The sequence below is a fragment of the Caretta caretta genome, chromosome 1 (genome assembly GCF_965140235.1).
Source record: "Caretta caretta isolate rCarCar2 chromosome 1, rCarCar1.hap1, whole genome shotgun sequence".
NCBI classification, from domain to species: domain Eukaryota; kingdom Metazoa; phylum Chordata; order Testudines; family Cheloniidae; genus Caretta; species Caretta caretta.
Window position 1 is genome coordinate 241,746,141 of NC_134206.1, and position 18,929 is coordinate 241,765,069.

Consider the following 18,929-nt stretch of genomic DNA (forward strand, 5'->3'; position numbering starts at 1 on the left):
AGTCAGGAGACACAAAAGACAAGGTTCTCACAGCAACCTTAACTTACTCACCTGGCACATGCTGTACACAAATCTCTCTAAAATATTCACATACCACTGCAAAGGTAGCTGCAATGATTTATCCAGGAGCAAAACTGGGTCCTTTCTACATAATCTGGGCAAGTTAAGATGTTGTCAAGCCGGGCCTTAAAAACCTCAGAGGATGGAGATTCCACCACCTCCTTAGGTAACGCATGCCAGTGCTTCACCACCCTTCTAGTGAAACAGTGTTTCCTAATATCAAACCTAGACCTCCCCCACTGCAACTTGAGACCATTGCTCCTTGTTCTGTCATCTGCCACCACAGAGAACAGCCTAGCTCCATCCTCTTTGGAACTCCCCTTCAGGTAGTTTAAGGCTGCTATCAAATCCCCCCTCACTCTTCTTTTCTGCAGACTAAACAAGCCCAGTTCCCTCAGCCTCTCCTCATAAATCATGTGCTCTAGCCCCCTGATCATTTTCGTTGACTTCCGCTGGACTCTCTCCAATTTGTCCACATCCTTTCTGTAGTGGGGGGCCCAAAACTGGACGCAATACTCCAGATGTGGCCTCACCAGTGCCAAATAGAGGGGAATAATCACTTCCCTCGATCTGCTGGCTATGGTCCTACTAATGCAGCCCAATATGCAGTTAGCCTTCTTGGCAACAAGGGCACACTGCTGACTCATATCCAGCTTCTCATTCACTGTAATCCACAGGTCCTTTTCTGCAGAACTGCTGCTTAGCCAGTCAGTCCCCAGCCTGTAGCAGTGCATAGGATTCTTACGTTTTAAGTGCGGGACTGTGCACTTGTCCTTGTTGAACCTCACCAGATTTCTTTTGGCCCAGTCCTCCAATTTGTCTAGGTCGCTATGGATCCTATCCCTACCCTCCAGGGTATCTACCTCTCCCCCTAGTTTAGTGTCATCTGCAAACTTGCTGAGGGTACAATCCATCCCATTATCAGGATCATTAATAAAGATGTTAAACAAAAACGGCCCCAGGACCAACCCATGGGGTACTCCGCTTGATACCAGCTGCCAACTAGACTTCGAGCCATTGATCACTACCTGTTGAGCCCGACAATCTAGCCAGCTTTCCATCCACCTTATAGTCCATTCATCCAATCCACACTACTTTAACTTGCTGGTACGAATATTGTGGTATCAAAACCTTTGCTAAAGTCAAGATATATCATGCCCACTGCTTTCCCCATATCCACAGAGCCAATTATCTCACCATAGAAGGAGGTTCCCAAGAAGCATCTCAAGGTGGAGGAGAATACTGAGGAGGCAAATCTAGAGAGTTCACTCTGGACACAGGTAGGAGGGCATATCTGGTGAACGTGTAAACAGAATCAAGTTGTACCCCTGCAGATATCTGCTATGGGGAGATCCTTCAGGGGGGCTATAAAAGTGGACTGTCACTCTATGAGGATGTAACCCCACCACTTCACAGTGGGTCAAGATACAACCCAAAACCTACTTTAACAGCCTTTAAGTGGATATTGGCTGTCCCTTATGCCTTTTGGAAAAATATACAGTGTGGGATAGGCCCTAAAGATCTTAGTCCTATCAAGGTAGAAGGTGAGGGCCCTCCTAATGTCTACTGTATAAACACTAGCCTCCTTTGTCGAGGCACAGAAAATTGAAAAACGAATCTCTTGGATGACATGAAATTCCAATGAGGTTTTAGGCAGGAAATGAGATGAAGGTACAGCATGACCCCGTCACAGTAGAAGGCAGCATACGATGGGTCTGCCACGAATGCCTTGAGTTCTCCCATTCTTCTTGCTAAGGTAATGGCAACTAGTTATGAAGTCCGGAGAGAGAGGTGAGGTAGACATCAGGTCAAACAGGGGGAGGGGGTATTCCTCAAGGCACTGAGGACCAGATTAAAGGTCCCATGGACAAGAGATGCTCCTGACAGGGGAAATAAACTGTATAAACCCTTCAGGCATACTCAAACTGAGCTCACTGACACAACTTGGCCTTAAAGACACAACAGGTAACATAGGGTCCTTGGGAGTGGAGCTTCTGAGGCTTGTAAAGAGCAGTGAAAACACCAGGAATGGAAGTGTTTCCACTTTTGCTGGTAAGTCTTACAAGCAGTAAGTTCTTTTATCTAGCAGGAAAACGCCTGAAAATTGGCTGAGCAATTTAATTCTATGCCTGAGAACCCCATCTAGGAGCCAAGACTTCAGGTTCATAGACTAAAGGTTGGGATGAGTTAGAGAGCTGGAGCTCTCTGATAGGAGATCCTCCCTGAGAGGAAGGCAGAGAAACATTGCCACAGAGAGATGAAGTAGATCCGAGTACTACTGAGAAGCTAGTCTTGGCCATGAGGGTCTGGATCACCTTCTAGGGGGCTCCGCAGAGCTAGCGTAGAGATAGCATAGATCTAATGTTGTCCTCGTGTCTTTAAAGGAGTGGAGCAAGGAGTCTTTGTGGCCACTGAAGAGCTTGGGCTCTTCAAATGGGAGGTCATCCATAGTATTTTGCACCTCCCTCAGGAGACCAGGACACTTGCTACATAACTACTGTGAAGCAGGGTCAGCAACCGGATGGGAGAAATACACCATTATCTTGGTCAGAATGTAATTTTTTGCCTGCCTGTTTTCAAGTAGACAGAATAGTGGCAGGTGCCTGCTACAGAATACATGCTGGTTATAACAGGACCTCATCGATGGGTATAGTGATCTTACTCTGGTGCGTGATACGTAAAATGTCCACTAGGGAACACTGAGACTCCTGGACCTCCTCCAAAGGCATCTGAAGGGATTCACATGGACATTTCATTAAGTCCTGGAAGGCCCTAATGTCATCTGCACAGGAGGGCGGTGGTGGTATTACCACATCACCACAGGATGACGCTGACTTAGCTAAAAGGGTCGACCGTTCTTCAGTCAATGGGTCTCTCTCCTCTTAGGTCTTTGGGTCTCCTCAGATACCATGGGAACATGCAGTACTGGGAAGCAATCTTGTGGCTGTTGCAGTACTAGCAGGCGTTCTTGTTGGTGTTTCTTTCAGGCTTGTACGCTATAAAACTGATCACCATAATGCATTCAGGAGTTCCAATAGGCCCACTGCAGAACTGGATAGGAGAAGGGTCACTGAGGCGTCTGCTGGAAAGGCCTCCTCAGGGTATGTCTCCAGAGAAGAAGGGTGTTACAGTGCTAAAATAGAGCCCTGTATGGAAACCTCCAAGTGTCATCCCCCAAGTAGAATGGGGAGGCTTTGGGCATTAGTACTGGTACCAGAGGCAGTGGATCAGATCCTGTTCTTGTGCATAAAGCTTCAGTCACCAACATGGGCAGCAGGTTTGTATAATTTTTGGTGGTGCTCATTACAGGTCCAAGTCCTGCACCCCCCACACACACCTGCCTTGTAAGCCGATACATATATTTTTAAAAATAATGTAAAAATGGATTGGAAACAGTAAGCATTTAACAGTTTTCCTGTATTTCACAATATCACTATTGTAAGAAAAATTTATTTAACTAAGAATATCAACTTTATTAATACTCTTTTGAATACACAAACAACCAGGCACTCTTGGATCAATAACTCTCAAAAACAAATACTTCCTAAAATTAAAACAAATGTAGCCCCTTCTTTTGCGATGTTCTTTAAGAGGCAGCAAACACTCTTCATCGCTGTTCGGTTCTTGAAATGAAGTCATCCAGGAGACTTGCAATGTCCAATTCAGAGGTAGAATTCTTATGCATGTGCAGAAATGCCAAGTGATTTAGATGTTCTTGGCCCATTGTCATTCACAAATAATTTTTCAGTCTGTGCAGGCAACTGAATGATCGTTCAACGGTGAAGGTTGTAGTCAGAATTGTGTAGAATAATTTCAGGAGAATTGTAACTTCTGACATGTCACTCAAGTCTTCGTTTTGTTTCAGAAATTGCTTCACTTCGCTCACCGAATTAAGCTGGCAATTTCTCAATCTGGAAATACCACTCAACATTTCTAAATGAAGAGATGGCCGCTTCATGTTAATGTCACCATGGAAAGCTTCACTTATTGGGACAATGTCTTGTTTCGAGCCATTTGCTGCATCAGTTATAGGCTTCTCCAATTTTACTGCGAAAGTAAAGCTTTCTGTTGAAAACCTCTGTTCAATGGCAAACTTTGCAAGCATCAATGATACCGACATATATTTGAAGAAAATACTCTTTGGGGTCACTGAAGGTGTAAGGAAGGCTTCCATGGTGAGCCATATTGGTGGCTTGCATTTTCTCAGGTGTGTAGGATCATCTAAATAAAGATTTCTTGCCTTCTCTACTGTTGATTCCCAGAAGTGACTGTATGATGAGTCGGTGCACTTTCCGTCACTTCATCATGGCCTTGTAGTTGTGGAGCAGTGATTTAATGCTACTGATCCTGAGAGTTCATCTTTTTGGGCACAATGGTCATAAAGAAGGCTCCCCTTCATTCTGAAACTCTCTGAATGCTGCCATATGCTTTGATAACTCCCTGAAGGCATTGAGATCTTTCACCATCGAAAACATATCACAACATTCTGGAATATTATGTAGGGTACCCTGCGTGGCAAGGTTAAGGGAATGTGCAGCATAGTGCACAAATTCCGCTCTTGGCTCTCAATCCTTCACTCTGGCTTTGGACACCAGTTAATTTGCCAGATGCATTACTGGCTCCGTCATAACACTGTCCCCAATAATCAGAAAAGTGCTAATCACACCAGAGAAACGTATCTTCCACAATTTTGAAAAGAGAAGCAGCATCCTTCACATCAGTTTGGCAAAACCCAATAAACTCTCCATAAATCTCACAGTCTTCACTAGAAAAGAACCTTAAAGAAAAACTGACTTATTCTTTTCTTGACAAATCGGTAGTCTCATCCATTACAATGGCGTAAAACTTTGAAGCCTTTATCTTTTGCACAATTTGTCTTAGCGCCATCATTTTGATGATTTCGTTAATAACCTCATGTGACAGCCACTTGTATTTTGTGCGACTAAGCCACTGTCTCAGTTCTTCTGAATCTGTACTGCGTAGCAACAAGAGCTGCATCAAATTTGCATCACTCTCATTATGTCCACATAATGTTATTCCTTCTTGAGCTAGGTACTGAACACTGTTAAAGATTTTGTGCAGTGCATTCCTAGCTGATTGTGATTGTTTTCTGTAACTGGCCGACATTAGCGCAGAAACATTTACCTGCGATTGCAGAGCATCATACTTCATTACCGCTTCTTTGTGACAGAATGATTTTTTGTGTGATGTAAAACCACGCAATGTGTCTCCAATCTTGAAATCAGGACGAAATAAACTTTGGTTTGGCCTTCGTAGAAAATATTAAGATCTGCAACAGTTTTTGCAGACTGAGCAAAAAGCTCTAATTCATTATTGAACTCCAACAACGTAAATCTTGATAGCCAAGATTGCTGAAAACTCCTTTTCTTATCTTGTAGATTTGCTGCATCTTTCTTTTGTATAATTTCAGTTTGAAAGCTGGGTGTTGAACTCAGGCCATCACTTGATGAATTACCCTTTTCTTCTTTTCCTCTGGGTAATTTTATTAAGAATGTATCCATTGTTGATTATTACTGGTCCTACAAATCAAGAATTTGTTGCTGAGATAAAATGAAGCTACAATGCTCCTGCGCCACAAGATTACAAGGGCCAATTAAAAGTGGAAAGTCAGAATCAGCATTCGCCTGCTTCAATACATTATATTTTCTTGTACCTGTATACAACCAATTATATACTTTAAAGAGTGTAAAATAATCAAGTATTGTGCTAAACACAATCATACCCCAAACTGACCAAATTTAAGTTGTGTGTTTTTCCCCTCAGGTGAGGGCTCTGGGGATGTGGGGTTCACGGTGCAGGATGGGGCTCAGGGTTGGGGTGCAGAAAGGCGGCCCCAGGGTTAGGACCAGAGAGGACCCCCTCAATATTCTCCCCGCCAGCAGCAGCGAGTTCCGGGGGAGGGGCCCCCTCCCTCCTCCCCCCAGCAGCACACTCACCACTGTCACTGCACATGCTCCTAGGGTCCCTATCAGATCCAGGAAGTCCCCTCGCCTCCCCTGTAGTTGGTGCCGGGGGCGCGCTGCCATCACATGTGGCCTCCTCCCCTTCTGCTGCCCCTCACCATAGCCTCACTGCGGGTGGGGGGGATTGGGTTGCCCCTTGCCCAATGTGGGGCAGGAGAGGTGACAGAGTGTCACAACACTCACCCAAGCCCCAGCTGCTCAGCTCAAGGAAGCCCACTCACCTCCCCTGTGGTGGTGGGGGTGCTGCCATCACATGTGGCCTCCTCCCCTGCTGCACCCTGCTGCCCTTCACCATAGCCTCACAGGGATGGGGCTGCCAGGAGTGGTGGCTGCAGGCAGGGGGGCATGGATCACACGGTCGGACACTCACCCAAGCCCCAGCAGCTGCTCAGGTGAGGTCCAGACTGTCTCCCGGAAGCCCCCTCAGCGTCGTCTCCTGGTGGGTGCCGGGGCGGGGAGGGCTGCCAATCATGTGTGAGCCTCCTCCCCCTGCAGGTGCAGCAGTCTCCTAAGCCTGCCGCCGGAGCCACTCTTGTGTTGTAGGCAGCAGCGACTGCCAGCAGCAGCAAGGCAGCGGCAGGGCAGCCACACGCTTGAGGCAGGGATGCTCCGGGTCCTGGGGAAGGCACGTGGGGGCGGCAGGTGAGGGACGCTCAGGTGGAGGCACGCGGGGGCAGCAGACAGGGCCCGACTACGAACATTGGTGGAGCCAGGCCCCCCCGGTCCTGAATATTCCTGGAGCTCGGGCATCATGGACCCATACCACTCACTGCCCCTGGTCACCAACTGTAGAAGCAGCACTGGGGGAGAGGCTCTTACAGTACCCCTTAAGACAGGTGACTCCAGTTTCTCCAAGATGAGGAGATCCTCATGGCAAAGGAATCCAGAGGGTGCTGGTAGGCTACGACAGCAAATGGTAGGAGTCCGAGACGATAATGGTAATTGATGTAGGATTGGGGATGCTGCATGCAGTACCAGAAAGGCAGACGAGATGACCTCTCTGTTCTCAGAGAGTTTATATCTCATGGAGGGCAGTCCTGGACAGGGAGCCAGGGGTCGGTCTGGCTGATATCAATGTTTCCAAGAGGATGTCCGTTCCAAAGCCCTTGAGATAGTCTTACAGTCCCTGGTTTTAGATGCACCTCGGTGACTAGAGGCATCAGACAGTACCAAAGCAGGTCTCTCTTGGTACTATGAAACTGAAGACCTCCTATCAAGATGACTTCTTAGGTGTTATCAAGGTTTTGGTACCAGTGTCAGCTGCAGACTCAGTTGTACCCATTATGGGAGGTGAGGTCTCCAGGTAGTTGGCTGTAAGAAGTGACTTTTCCTATTGGATACTCTCAAAAAAGGGGTGAGGGGCTTTTGTCTTTTAGAGGGCTTCATTTCTGAAACCTCCTCTGGAGCTCTGGAAGTCAACTGTGCAGCTTGAGCAATTGAGGCTGATGTATAGTGGGGGAGAAACAGACCCTACCAGAGCTAAGGAATGTTTCAAGAGGAGCTTCAGCCTAGCCTCTCTATCCTTGCAGAACCTGCCCTTAAATCCAGTGCATACTATTACACTTGGATGGGATGTGAGATTCTCCGAGACACCAGAGAGAGCTAGGGAGCCCATCGCTACAGGGAAGAGACCTGTGGTGGGTTTGGCAGGGCTCAGTCTTAGGCATAATCTGGGGAAGTGCCATAGACCACAACAGGTGATACAAGAAATTCAGGGGCAGAAAGAAACGGAGGGGGGGTGGAGGGAGAGAGGAGCAAAAATTGTGTTCTAAGAGAACAAGAAAAAATAAAAAATATAAACTAGCTAAGTAAATAAAACAAACAAGAAAATGTGAAAGGCAGGAAGAAGATGCAAACAGCAGACACCACAACTGTCCCGTCTCAAGCTGCAGATGGTTGGGAAAGAACTGGAGCAGCCGCAGGTCCATGTACGTCCTTGCCTGGGAACACAAGGCACTGCTTTGCACAGGCACAGATCCTGCTATTTATAATCTCTGGTCAAGAACGTACAGATGCACACACATGCGACAATGGAGCATGCACATACTTGACGAATTGTAACAGTATACGGTAAGGTTGCATCAACTGAAACAAACAGGGGGAGAGGGAGAAATCCACCAAACAAGCACAGACCTTCCAAAATTTCTTCATCAAGATGTTTTAGCTCCTCCTCAATTTCTGTCTTAAGCTTCTCTAGAACCTCTTTCTCCAGAGCTTGTGGTATTACAGACTGCTGGGGCCCTGAAACAAACCAGAGAAGTTGGTCAAAAGGTGCACTATCTGCCAGGAGAATTTAATGGTGGCCGATATAAAAATGGAAAAGTGAAAAGAATCTAGAATTTAGTTGCACAAAACAGAGATCAACTTCCCACAGCAACGTGAAGTCTGACCTCTTTTTACATATTTTACAATGGAGCTTTATTACATGATCCATGTACAATCCATGTAACAGTCTATCTTACACACATGCAGAATACTCTATTTGGTTACAATAAGAATATGTAAAAAGTGTTTAACAAATTAATTAGTAAACAACTAAAAGGAAGGCCACAAACAGCAAATAGTGAACACTATTTTAAATCCAAAAATGAACTTAAGAGTAATTTTCAAAACCATCATAATCATAAACCAGAGGACGCAAGTAAGCAATATGCAAATAAATACAGTCAGTCAAAACCATATCAAATTACACCAAATCAAAGCAGACAGCATCAGAAGTTACAACATTTATCAAGTCACATCTGTCTCCTCTAAATACAGAGAATAAATATAATTTGATATTATTTTGAACACTAAATTTTGCAGAACTACATACACAAAAAATCCAAGGAAGCTATCAACCAACAAAAGGCATCTCATTCTCCAGATACTGAAGAATCCCAAAATCTCTATTAGGCAGCCCTTTCATCTTTTGAGCTTTATGGTCTCCTGTTCATATAGGGTCTACAGGTCACAACAGATCATCTAATGCAAAGCTTCCAAAGTCTTGTTCTAGATATTCTAACAACTAAACCAAATTATTTCAGACATGTCAACAACACTTGTCTTCATTCAGAATGGTATAATATCCCAGGTGTTTGACTTATGATCCGGTAAAATCTAAACAGGTGAAAATACATTGAACATTCAAGGCTTTCAGAAACTGCTAACTGGATTTTAATCTAACTGCCCGGAAAGAGTTCACCTCTGGGCTGAGACAGAGCTCACAAAAATGCTGCTTAAATAGCTGCTCTTTGGGAAAAGGTACAAGCCACAAAGAACAGGTGCTTAGAAAGAACGTGCCACATAGAACTCTCAACACCTAGCCAACCTTTTTTCCTTCCCTTTCCCCCATTCTCAACCCTTTTCTTCTGGCTCCTTCCCAGAAACTTTCAAATAAGCCTTTATATTCCCATGTCCTAACGATCTCTGTTCCATCTAAGTACTGTCATATTTCCCCTGAGCTCACTAAGCCAACGGTCTACTCTTGTTTTCTCTACTTCTTTTCCTCCAGTTCTCTACAATGTACTCCAGTCCGGTCTGCATCCATTAACTCAAAAAACTGCTGACTCAAAAACTGCACAATAAGTAAACTCTTCCAGGCCAACTCTTAATTGTTTATCAGTCCTCATTTGTTCTAATCTCAGTTTCCTTCAACAGCATCAATAACTCTTCTCCACAAACTAGGCTTCTATGATTATGTTCTCCTGGTTCTTATCTCTCCTTACTACCCTCAGCATTCCATTAGATGCTCCACTCTGTCCCTCCAGGTTTCATCTTTGTCCCCTCCATGGTGATTCTATTCATGATCATTGTTTCCCACATTTCAGATATTTTAAAAAGCCTAGTAATATTCATTTGCATTGCTTCCAGTGACTTCTGTATTTGAAAAGTGAGCTGGAAGTGTTTTCCTAAATCAATCCAGCTGAGCCTGGGTAGGAACTTCAGAATTGTTTATATACACGCTATTCTCCAATTGTAGCTACCTGTGTGAAGCGCACTCACGCCAACTGAATGCATGAGTCAGCTGAAACGGTTTACAGTTCCTGATGTGAACAGTTCGAAAATGCAGCAGATGGCCAGTCCCATTTCATTTTTCTCAGCCCCACAATTATGAAATTATCTCCACCTCTCAAACTATTTTACTTAGCTTCCCAAGTTCCTCTCAAACACTCTCCCTCTCAACCATAAATTCAAGAAAAGAGCTCTTCCTTATTTTGGATCATGAACAGCCACACACTAATGCTTTATCAATTCCCTCAATATCCCCTCTTGGAATGGCTGAAGTACCACTTCACGATCAAGACCAACAAGTACATACACATACAGCCTCCTGTTTTAACATATGCCTCACCCTGCCCTGCTTGAAAGGAAGGCAGCAGCCTTTGTAGACAACGACCTGTTCTCATGTGACGAACGTGATGCTGATTGCACATGACAAGCTGTCATACTTGATAACAAGTCATGTGGAAAATGTGAGCAAGAGAAATCCCACTGCTGCCAGCGTACAAAAGAATTGTTTTGATAACTGATGCTGCAGTGTCAATGGTTTCCATCTCATCAACACCCTCAACTTTACAGCAGCAGATTCCAAAAGTATAAAAGAATTTAGCGGTTCCAGAGCATTAAAAAACAAACAAAAAAAAAAACACCTCTATCCCTCTGGCTCAGTGACTCCACAGGGAGCAAACACTGCAAAGATCAACGGACTCCAGCTCCCTGCAGTTCCATTCTCTTGATCCCCATCAATATAAAAAAACATGCCCAATTTCAGAGAACAGTTCAGTGCAAAATGAAGGTTCTTAAACGAGAAGTACTCCTTTAAATAGTTTTCAAAGCTGTTCAAAAGTAACCAGAAGAAAAAGACTGCAGTATCAGCTTCTGGGAAAATGGAAGTATCCTATGATGATCTCAAGTGACACCCCATGGCCAACCTGGAAGTGGCACTGATAGGGGCAAACTTAGCTTTCCAAGGATAAAAGGACAGGTCGCGCAATGCAGGCCCTTTATTGGCAAGTGGATCCTGTAGGGCCCTTCACTTCCCCACAGGCCAAAAGCACAAAGAACACAGTAATTTGTATCACAGCACTCCAGTTTGCATGAGTTAATTATAGGTGTGTGTGATGAATGTGCAAGTTTTTGTTAATAGATTTATGATCCACATGTGTTTCTCAGTTTATGTATTATACACAGAGTGTAGAAGAGAATGAGACATGCCAAGTGTCACATATTCTCTCTGGGATGAGACCAAATACTTTAACAAGCACTGGCTGGAATCACACATCAGAATGGAGAATGGGACAATGGGAGCCCCAGTAACTAACATTATCACTTAATGACGAGAAAGTCAAAGCAGGACAGAGGAGATATCAAAAAATTGGATTTTTTTTGATAAAATGCTCTTTGAGGAAAAAAAACTGTTTAATTAAGATACATTATAGCTCAAAGATATCTCATCATGGAATAGGGATTATCAATTCTAATTCTATAATATGAGACAATATATTCATATAATGTTTAAGAAAAGTTTTGTAAACGAGTTCCAATAATTCATTGATTAGGGACCCAATCTTATGGGGTTCCAGGGGCTTCTGTATAGATTAATCTTTCTATCTACCCAATGGGACTCAGTGCTCAGCCTAGAAGATACCATCAGAGATGCTTAGTTTTGTAGTTCTCGAACTCTGGATTTGTTCCTCCAGAGATAACACACTTGTTAACACAAAAATGTTTTAAAATAAATAAATAATATGTAGAGGTAAGAAATAACAGACCTCAACCCTACTGTCCCTCTGCAAATTTGTGTACACAGAGCCAATCCCTTACCTCTCTCTAAAAGTGCAAAGTTTCAAAAAGTTCAATGAATAGAAGATTGTTGGAGGTGGAATAGATCTAGACAAGGAGAAGTAGTCTAGAGATAAATGTGAGAAGTGAGGGACATGCAGTAGAAACCAAAGTGAAACTGTTTGAGCAGCATATTCCAGAAGTCTTGAGGTCTTTCTGAGTGCAGCCTTCATTGATTTGAGACCTACCATACCATTCTCTCACTAGAAGGGAAAACCTATAATGGCAGCAGGCTGTAAAAGAGACCCAGTTTGGGAATATTTTAATGAAGTTCCTCTACCTGTGGATAAGATAGGCATGTGTGCAGAATGCAAACAGTGCAACAAAGAAATGCTAGGCCTGGTTGCCCAAATGAAACAACATCATGTGAAGTGTTCCTTCTCAGGAGGAAGCTGCCTTGAAGATGATGAAAGGAACATGTCTGAACATGCAGGATCTTCAGGTTGGTAAACTTTTTTATTTCATACTTCTTTCTTAAGGACTGCCTGTCTTCCTTCTGGACTATTCTTGAATTCTCATGTTTGAGCAAAAAATATAGTTTTTACTCTACAGTACTGTCATTTTAGATGCAGTTGTGATAAAAAATAAATAGCTGAAATAGGCAGATCCTCCTTTTACAATTTCACCTTTAAAGTAGTACTGTCAGTGAATGCAATGAGTAATACTAAATGAGCAGTATGGTAATAATAATTAAACAACTGCATTGACTTATTTTGTTTAGGAGAATTCATCCTCAACATACAGGATTTTGAAGACTCTCCACCTTCAAGATCACCATCATTTTCTATAGTTTCAGAGTTATCTACCAATGATAGTGTTTCAGTCACATCATATGTCACACATAGCCACACTATATCACCTGTAGCAAAAAGAAAAAAAAATCTCCATCATCCAGAAACCACCATAGATAAGTTTGTGATAAGAACCAGCAGATTACACAAAGAGGTAATTGATGAAAAAATTGCCCTGTTTGTTTATGCAACAAACTCTCCTTTCCGTATGATTGAGAACCCACACTTCATTAACATGGTTCAGTCATTAAGACCAAGATACAGTCCACCCAACAGAGCAGATGTTGCAGGCAAATTGCTGTATAAAGTGTATGAAAGAGAAATTGAGCAGCGTGCAAAAAGGTCTAGAGGGTGAAATTGTTAACCTGAGTCTTGATGGGTGGAGCAATGTCCTCAATGATCCTGTTGTATATGCTTGTGTGACAACAGAAGAACGGAATGTCTTCCTTACGGAAACAATTGATATATCAGGAAATGCACACACAGCAGAATACTTACAAGAAGTATCAGTAAAAGCTATAACAAACTGTGAAAAAAAATTCAAATGTCTAGCACGCAGCTTGGTCAAAGACAATGCTGCAAATGTATCCAAGATGAGAAGAAATTTAGAAGAGTGTCCCAAACTAACAACATCCAGTTGCAGTGCTCATTTGATGCACCTCTTTGCCAAAGACTTCAGTGTTCCAGATATAAAGGCTAATGTTGCTGAAATTGCAAAATACTTCCCTAACACCCACTTTGCAGCAGCAGCTGCTCTGAAAAAAGTGGGAGGAACCAAGCTAACTTTCCCACAAGACGTGCAATGGAACTTAGTAGTGGACTGTTTTGAGCACTATATCAAGAACTGGCCTAATCTGACGACAGTTTGTGAACAAAATCATGAAAAAATAGATGGCACTGTCACAGTCAAACTTCTCAACATTGGGCGTAAGAGAAATGTTGAACACATGCTGAGTACCCTGAAGCCTATTTCTGTAGCCTTGAACAAAACGCAGGAAAATAGCTGTTTTATTGCTGACACTGGTGAAATTTGGAAGGAACTGAGTGAGATATTAAAAAGAGAAATCAGCAATGACAGAGTTAAATTACAAGCATTAAAAAAACCGAATGGGACAAGCACTATCTCCAGCTCACTTTCTTGCAAATATTCTCAATATTCAGTACCAGGGTCAAACCTTAACTGCTGAAGAAGAGGTGCTGGCTATGACATGGACATCCAGCAATCATCCCTCCATAATGCCAACTATAATAAACTTCAGAGCTAAGGGTGAACCATTCAAGAAATAGATGTTTGCTGATGTTTTAAAGAAAGTCACACCAGTGAACTGGTGGAAGTCACTTAAGCACTTGGATTCAGAGGCTGTTGACAGGTTTCAGAGGAACAGCCGTGTTAGTCTGTATTCGCAAAAAGAAAAGGAGTACTTGTGGCACCTTAGAGACTAACCAATTTATTTGAGCATGAGCTTTCGTGAGCTACAGCTCACTTCATCTGATGAAGTGAGCTGTAGCTCACGAAAGCTCATGCTCAAAGTGAGCTGTAGCTCACGAAAGCTCATGCTCAAATAAATTGGTTAGTCTCTAAGGTGCCACAAGTACTCCTTTTCTTTTTTCTAGAGGCTGTTGAAGTGATCATCTCACTTTTAAGAGCAGTAGCTTCTTTTGCCAGTGTAGAAAGAATATTTTCTTCCTTTGGACTAATTCATTCCAAATTGAGAAATCTTTTGGGACCTGAAAAAGCAGAAAAGCTTGTTTTTCTTTTTCAGATTATGAACAAATAGGAAAATGAAGGTGACAACGACCGAGTTAGCTGCAAAAGCCAATATTTTAAGTTTCTCATTTTGACCTGGCTGACACAGTCTATTTATTTATTTTTTTTAATTTCAGTTAACTATTTTAGTTAAACAATTTTAACAAAAACAAACCTGATTTTAAAAAACTTGAATGTTTAACTAAATTCAAAAATTCATATGACTGTTTTGTTAAAATATTAGATGTTTGTTGTTGAAGAAAAAAATCCAGAATACATAATAATGTTGTTTTAGTTAAATAAAACAATTTAAATGTCTGCCTGGTGATGTTCTCCTCCTAACAGAGCACGGCAAGAAAATCCTCCAATTATTAATGATTAACCTGTTGAATTGGAGATAGTTCTCCTCCCAATGACTTCATAAATATCTGCTTCAATTACCTTTGGTAAATGAAATAACCAGACAATCATTCATTTTCTGATATAGCTGTAAAACTAATCTGAAAAGTTTTCAAAATAAATCACTTTTAGAAGGTACACACTGTACATTTTTAAAAGGAAACCTACATCTATCACTGAGTTGTGAAGAATATGTATTAAGGTTATAACAACCACCAAGAATGCACTTTTATGTAGATATCCATGATTAAATCAAGTCTTCCTGAGTAGTGATTTAAATCAAATTGATTTAAATCAAATCCACCCTGAAACAGGGTGAGCATGTGAACAGAGAGGCCATAGCAAAGACAAAACGATAACATGTACAGACTGTCTTAAGGCTGCTGCTGAGAACTCAGGAGTAGAGCTGAGCAAATTCATTTTTTCAATCTGATTGCAATTCTGAAAAATAAAAACAAATTGTTTTGGGTTGAACCAAAAACATTTTTTTTTCAGTGAACTGAAAAAGTCAAATATCAGGAGGAGGAGGAGCAGTTTCCTTCTAATCTTTCGATCAGTGGTTAGGGTACTCTCCTGGGACATAGGAAACCCAGAGTCACTTCCCTGCTCTGCCCGATTTACAGAAGGGACTTGAACTTGGGTCTCCCACAATGCAAGAGAGTGTGTCCTAGCCATTGGGATGATCTGGTAAAGGTCTTTCTCACTCTCTTGTTGAGAGACCAAAGTTCATATCCCCGCTCCAATTACTATCGATTATTTATAAAATGTGGAATAGCTTCAACAGGACAGATTGAGATAGACCCACAACAGATATCCCATCTTGGAGCTATCGCTTCTGCCTACGGAATCTGATTTGAACCTGGTTTTTACCACGCTAACCTAAGGACACTGTATTCCAGTTGACTAATAAATGCTACCTTGCTTTGCAAAGGCCTCTGGGTATTGCTGCAAAAAACTTATTGAGTACACTGCTCCCTAATAAGGCAAAGTTTTCAGGAGTCTGATTTCATTTGGGCTGCAGCAAGGCACGGTATGAAACAAGGATGCTGGAGCTCAAAGGCTCATTCAAGTAATCTTTGAGGTCATGTGGTCTCCGCTTGTGAAGAGTGTGGATGCTTGAAGTCTGGCACATCAAAGGGGATACTCCCAGGAAACTGTTTAAAGGCTGCCCTCTTGTTGCTATAGTAGATATAGTTTTCTTCCTTCTTCAAGATCAGTAGACTAAAGTTGATGTAACTGCTGCTTTTTAAGCCAAAGCAACAGCAACCATACAGTCAACACTTCATAAATAATGCACGAATGGCTCTATACTCCATAAAATAAAAGGTATGTCAAGCTAAGTGTTAGCTGTATTAAGAGATGAGCTGCCAAAATCTTAACAACGGGTTCCCTCCTCAGCCCACAAGGGAGTCGTTGCCCACCCCCACCCCCTGGGACTCCTGCCCCATCCAACCCACCGTATTCCTTGACACCCCCCTCCCGGACCCCTGTCCCATCCACCCCCTCCCCTGTCCCCTGACTGCCAGAACCAGGCAGGAGGATCTCATGGGCCACTGTAGTGGGTGCCCACCTCGCCCCTAAGAGCCAGAGGCACCTGCCAGGGGGCGACGTGGGGAGTCCCGGAGGTGCTTACCTGGGGCAGCTCCCTGGAAGCATCTGGCAGGTCCCTCTGGCTCCTAGGGGCAGTGGAGTGTAGCTGGGGGGGCGGGGGGAGCAGGAGAGCGGCTGCTCCCCCACTGATCACATTTTAAAAGTGGCACCTTAGGCGCAGACTCCCTGGGTGCTCCGGGGCTAGAGCACCCACTGGGAAAATTTGGTGGGCGCAGAGCATCCACTGGCAGCTCCCCACCCTGCGCCCAGCTCCAGATCACCTCACCTCCGCTCCGCCTCCTCCGCTGAACATGCTGCCCCGCTCTGCTTCTATGCCCCCCCCCCCGGCTTCCCATGAATCAGCTGTTCGGCGGGAAGCCTGGGAGGGCTGAGAAGCAGGCCACGGCTTCCTGCTCAAGCCGAGGTGAGCTGGGGCAGGGAGCAGTTCCCCTGCACACACACACACACCCCCCGGTTACCTGCTGCAGCGCAGGTGGCCCTCCTTGCGCCCCAGCTCACCTCCACCTCCCTGGGCCTGAGCGGGAAGCCATGGCCTGCTTCTCAGCCTGCGCCAGCTTCCCACGCGAACAACTGATTCGCAGGAAGCCGGGGGGGGGGGGCGGGGGGCAGAGAAGCAGAGCGGGGTGGCGCCTCTGAAGAGTGGAAGTTCTCACTCCTTACCATTGGGGGATCCCAAGCAACTCCTTTCCATTTGCATTTAGTGGCTCTCATACCACACATAATATAAATAATAATCATAATGATCAAGCAGATGGAATGCCATACATTTGTACTGTATGAGCTGCCTGTTAAGCAACAAGAAATGGAAAACTGTTACAAGCACAGAAAACAGTAAAGGAGACACCAAGAGTGAGATAAGAAAAGAAGAGGATGGAGAGGAGATATGAAGGTAGGGTGAGGTTATGTAGGGCCTTAAAAGTGAGAAAATGGAGCTTGAATTATATATCAGCTTGAATTATATAACTGATGACAAGCAATGGGATTCTGAACAGGTAAAAAGGAAAACAACATCGGCAGAGCAGGAGAAGAAGTTGACTTTCGCAGTGGCATATGAACAGATAGGAAGGTGGGGATGTGGAGAAAAAGAGTAATGATGGCAAGAGATTACCAGTGTTTGTCTGTTTGCTGAAGGAAAGGAGGCAGGTTTAAAGCAGTGGGGATGAAAAGAACAAATTTTGAAAGTATTGCTGTCCTAGAACAACAAAGAGCATGTCTGAGACAACATCCCTCTGCAGCATAAGCAAACTTGTCTATGTTCTCTAAATAGCAGACTTGTTAGTTAGTTATCTTTGCTCAGAAGCTCTGTGTTTTACTAGCTTTCGATGTCAGTTGAATACAAAAACTTGTACTGATATTTTGCTCTTAATTCCGTTTCAGTATTAATCTTTAATTAAATGCTTATGGGATTCTCCATTTCCTCCCCACTTTTAAACAACTCAGATCTGTTTATGCAAACATAGAAAATAATTTTGAGTTACAGAAAAATACCGATTCCTCTTGGAATATTGTGTTCTAGTAATGAAAATGTCTATTTCAAATAGTGGCTTTGTTCTTACCCAATGTGCGTTTATTGAAACAAAATGTAGTTATCGCAGATTAGGAAATGGCATGGTCACACCTCCTGTGATAGTCAAATAACCCATGCTTTCCCACAAATAGCTTTATGAAACAGATAAATCATAGATGCGACAATGCATGGGTGTCTTGGTACTCAGGCGCCTGTCCTTTGACAGAGCAGGAGATGAAATTACACTGACACCCAAGTACAAACAGATAATTTTTTTGGTTTTAATAAACTAATTGTACAGACTGAAGTATGAACTTAGTGCCACAGAGATATTCGCAATTTTCAAAAATACTTTGACACTACATCCTTGATTTCTCTACTTTTTGCAAATCCTGATAGATAACCTCCGTAATTCTGATTCAGTACTTGTGTATTTCTATATGCTAGTTAAAGGAAAAAAAGTTTTAAGGATTTCCCTCCCCTAGTAACTTGATTTGAATATGTGCTGAAATACAAGAGCTACTAGCATGAGAGACATTAAAAATGGGCAATCCTGAATCATGACAAAGAATTTAACAAAAATACTGGCTGGCCAATTGCAGTCCATGTTCTCAGTTCTTGTGAATGCAGGTCAAACTGTATTAAGGATAGACAAATGTCAGACAATATTCAGAGAGTACTTGGAATCATCCATAATTGCAGATTTAAACAAGATCCAATTCCTTTGTTATCACTTGATGCAGAGAAAACTTTTGATGGAGTGAAACTTTCTGTTTCAAGTCTAGCCCCAAAGGGACATTACTGGCCCGCAGTTCCTTACATGGATACCTGTTCTTTACACCAGCCCCAAGGCAGCTGCACAAGATAATGGGGTTAAATCTCCCACTTGAATTACACAGAGGAACAACTAGGCCGGGTTGTGCATTGTCTCCTTTACCACTGGCCATGGAGCCTTCTGCACAGAGGATAAGGAACAATGACTACCACAGGAATAAAACTGACAGGAA

At 43.2% G+C, this 18,929-nt stretch overlaps 1 protein-coding gene across 6 annotated transcripts in view; it reads right to left on the reverse strand.

Annotated features, from left to right (window-relative positions):
- The window catches only part of BCL2L13 (BCL2 like 13), a 114,418-nt gene that overhangs the window by 79,913 nt on the left and 15,576 nt on the right, over positions 1 to 18,929 (reverse strand). For all 6 annotated transcript variants that reach the window (XM_048828259.2, XM_048828268.2, XM_075122292.1 and 3 more), the window contains one exon: positions 8,178 to 8,285. In XM_048828259.2, coding sequence (XP_048684216.1) covers positions 8,178 to 8,285 — 108 coding nt within the window. The remainder of the gene's footprint in view (positions 1 to 8,177; positions 8,286 to 18,929) is intronic.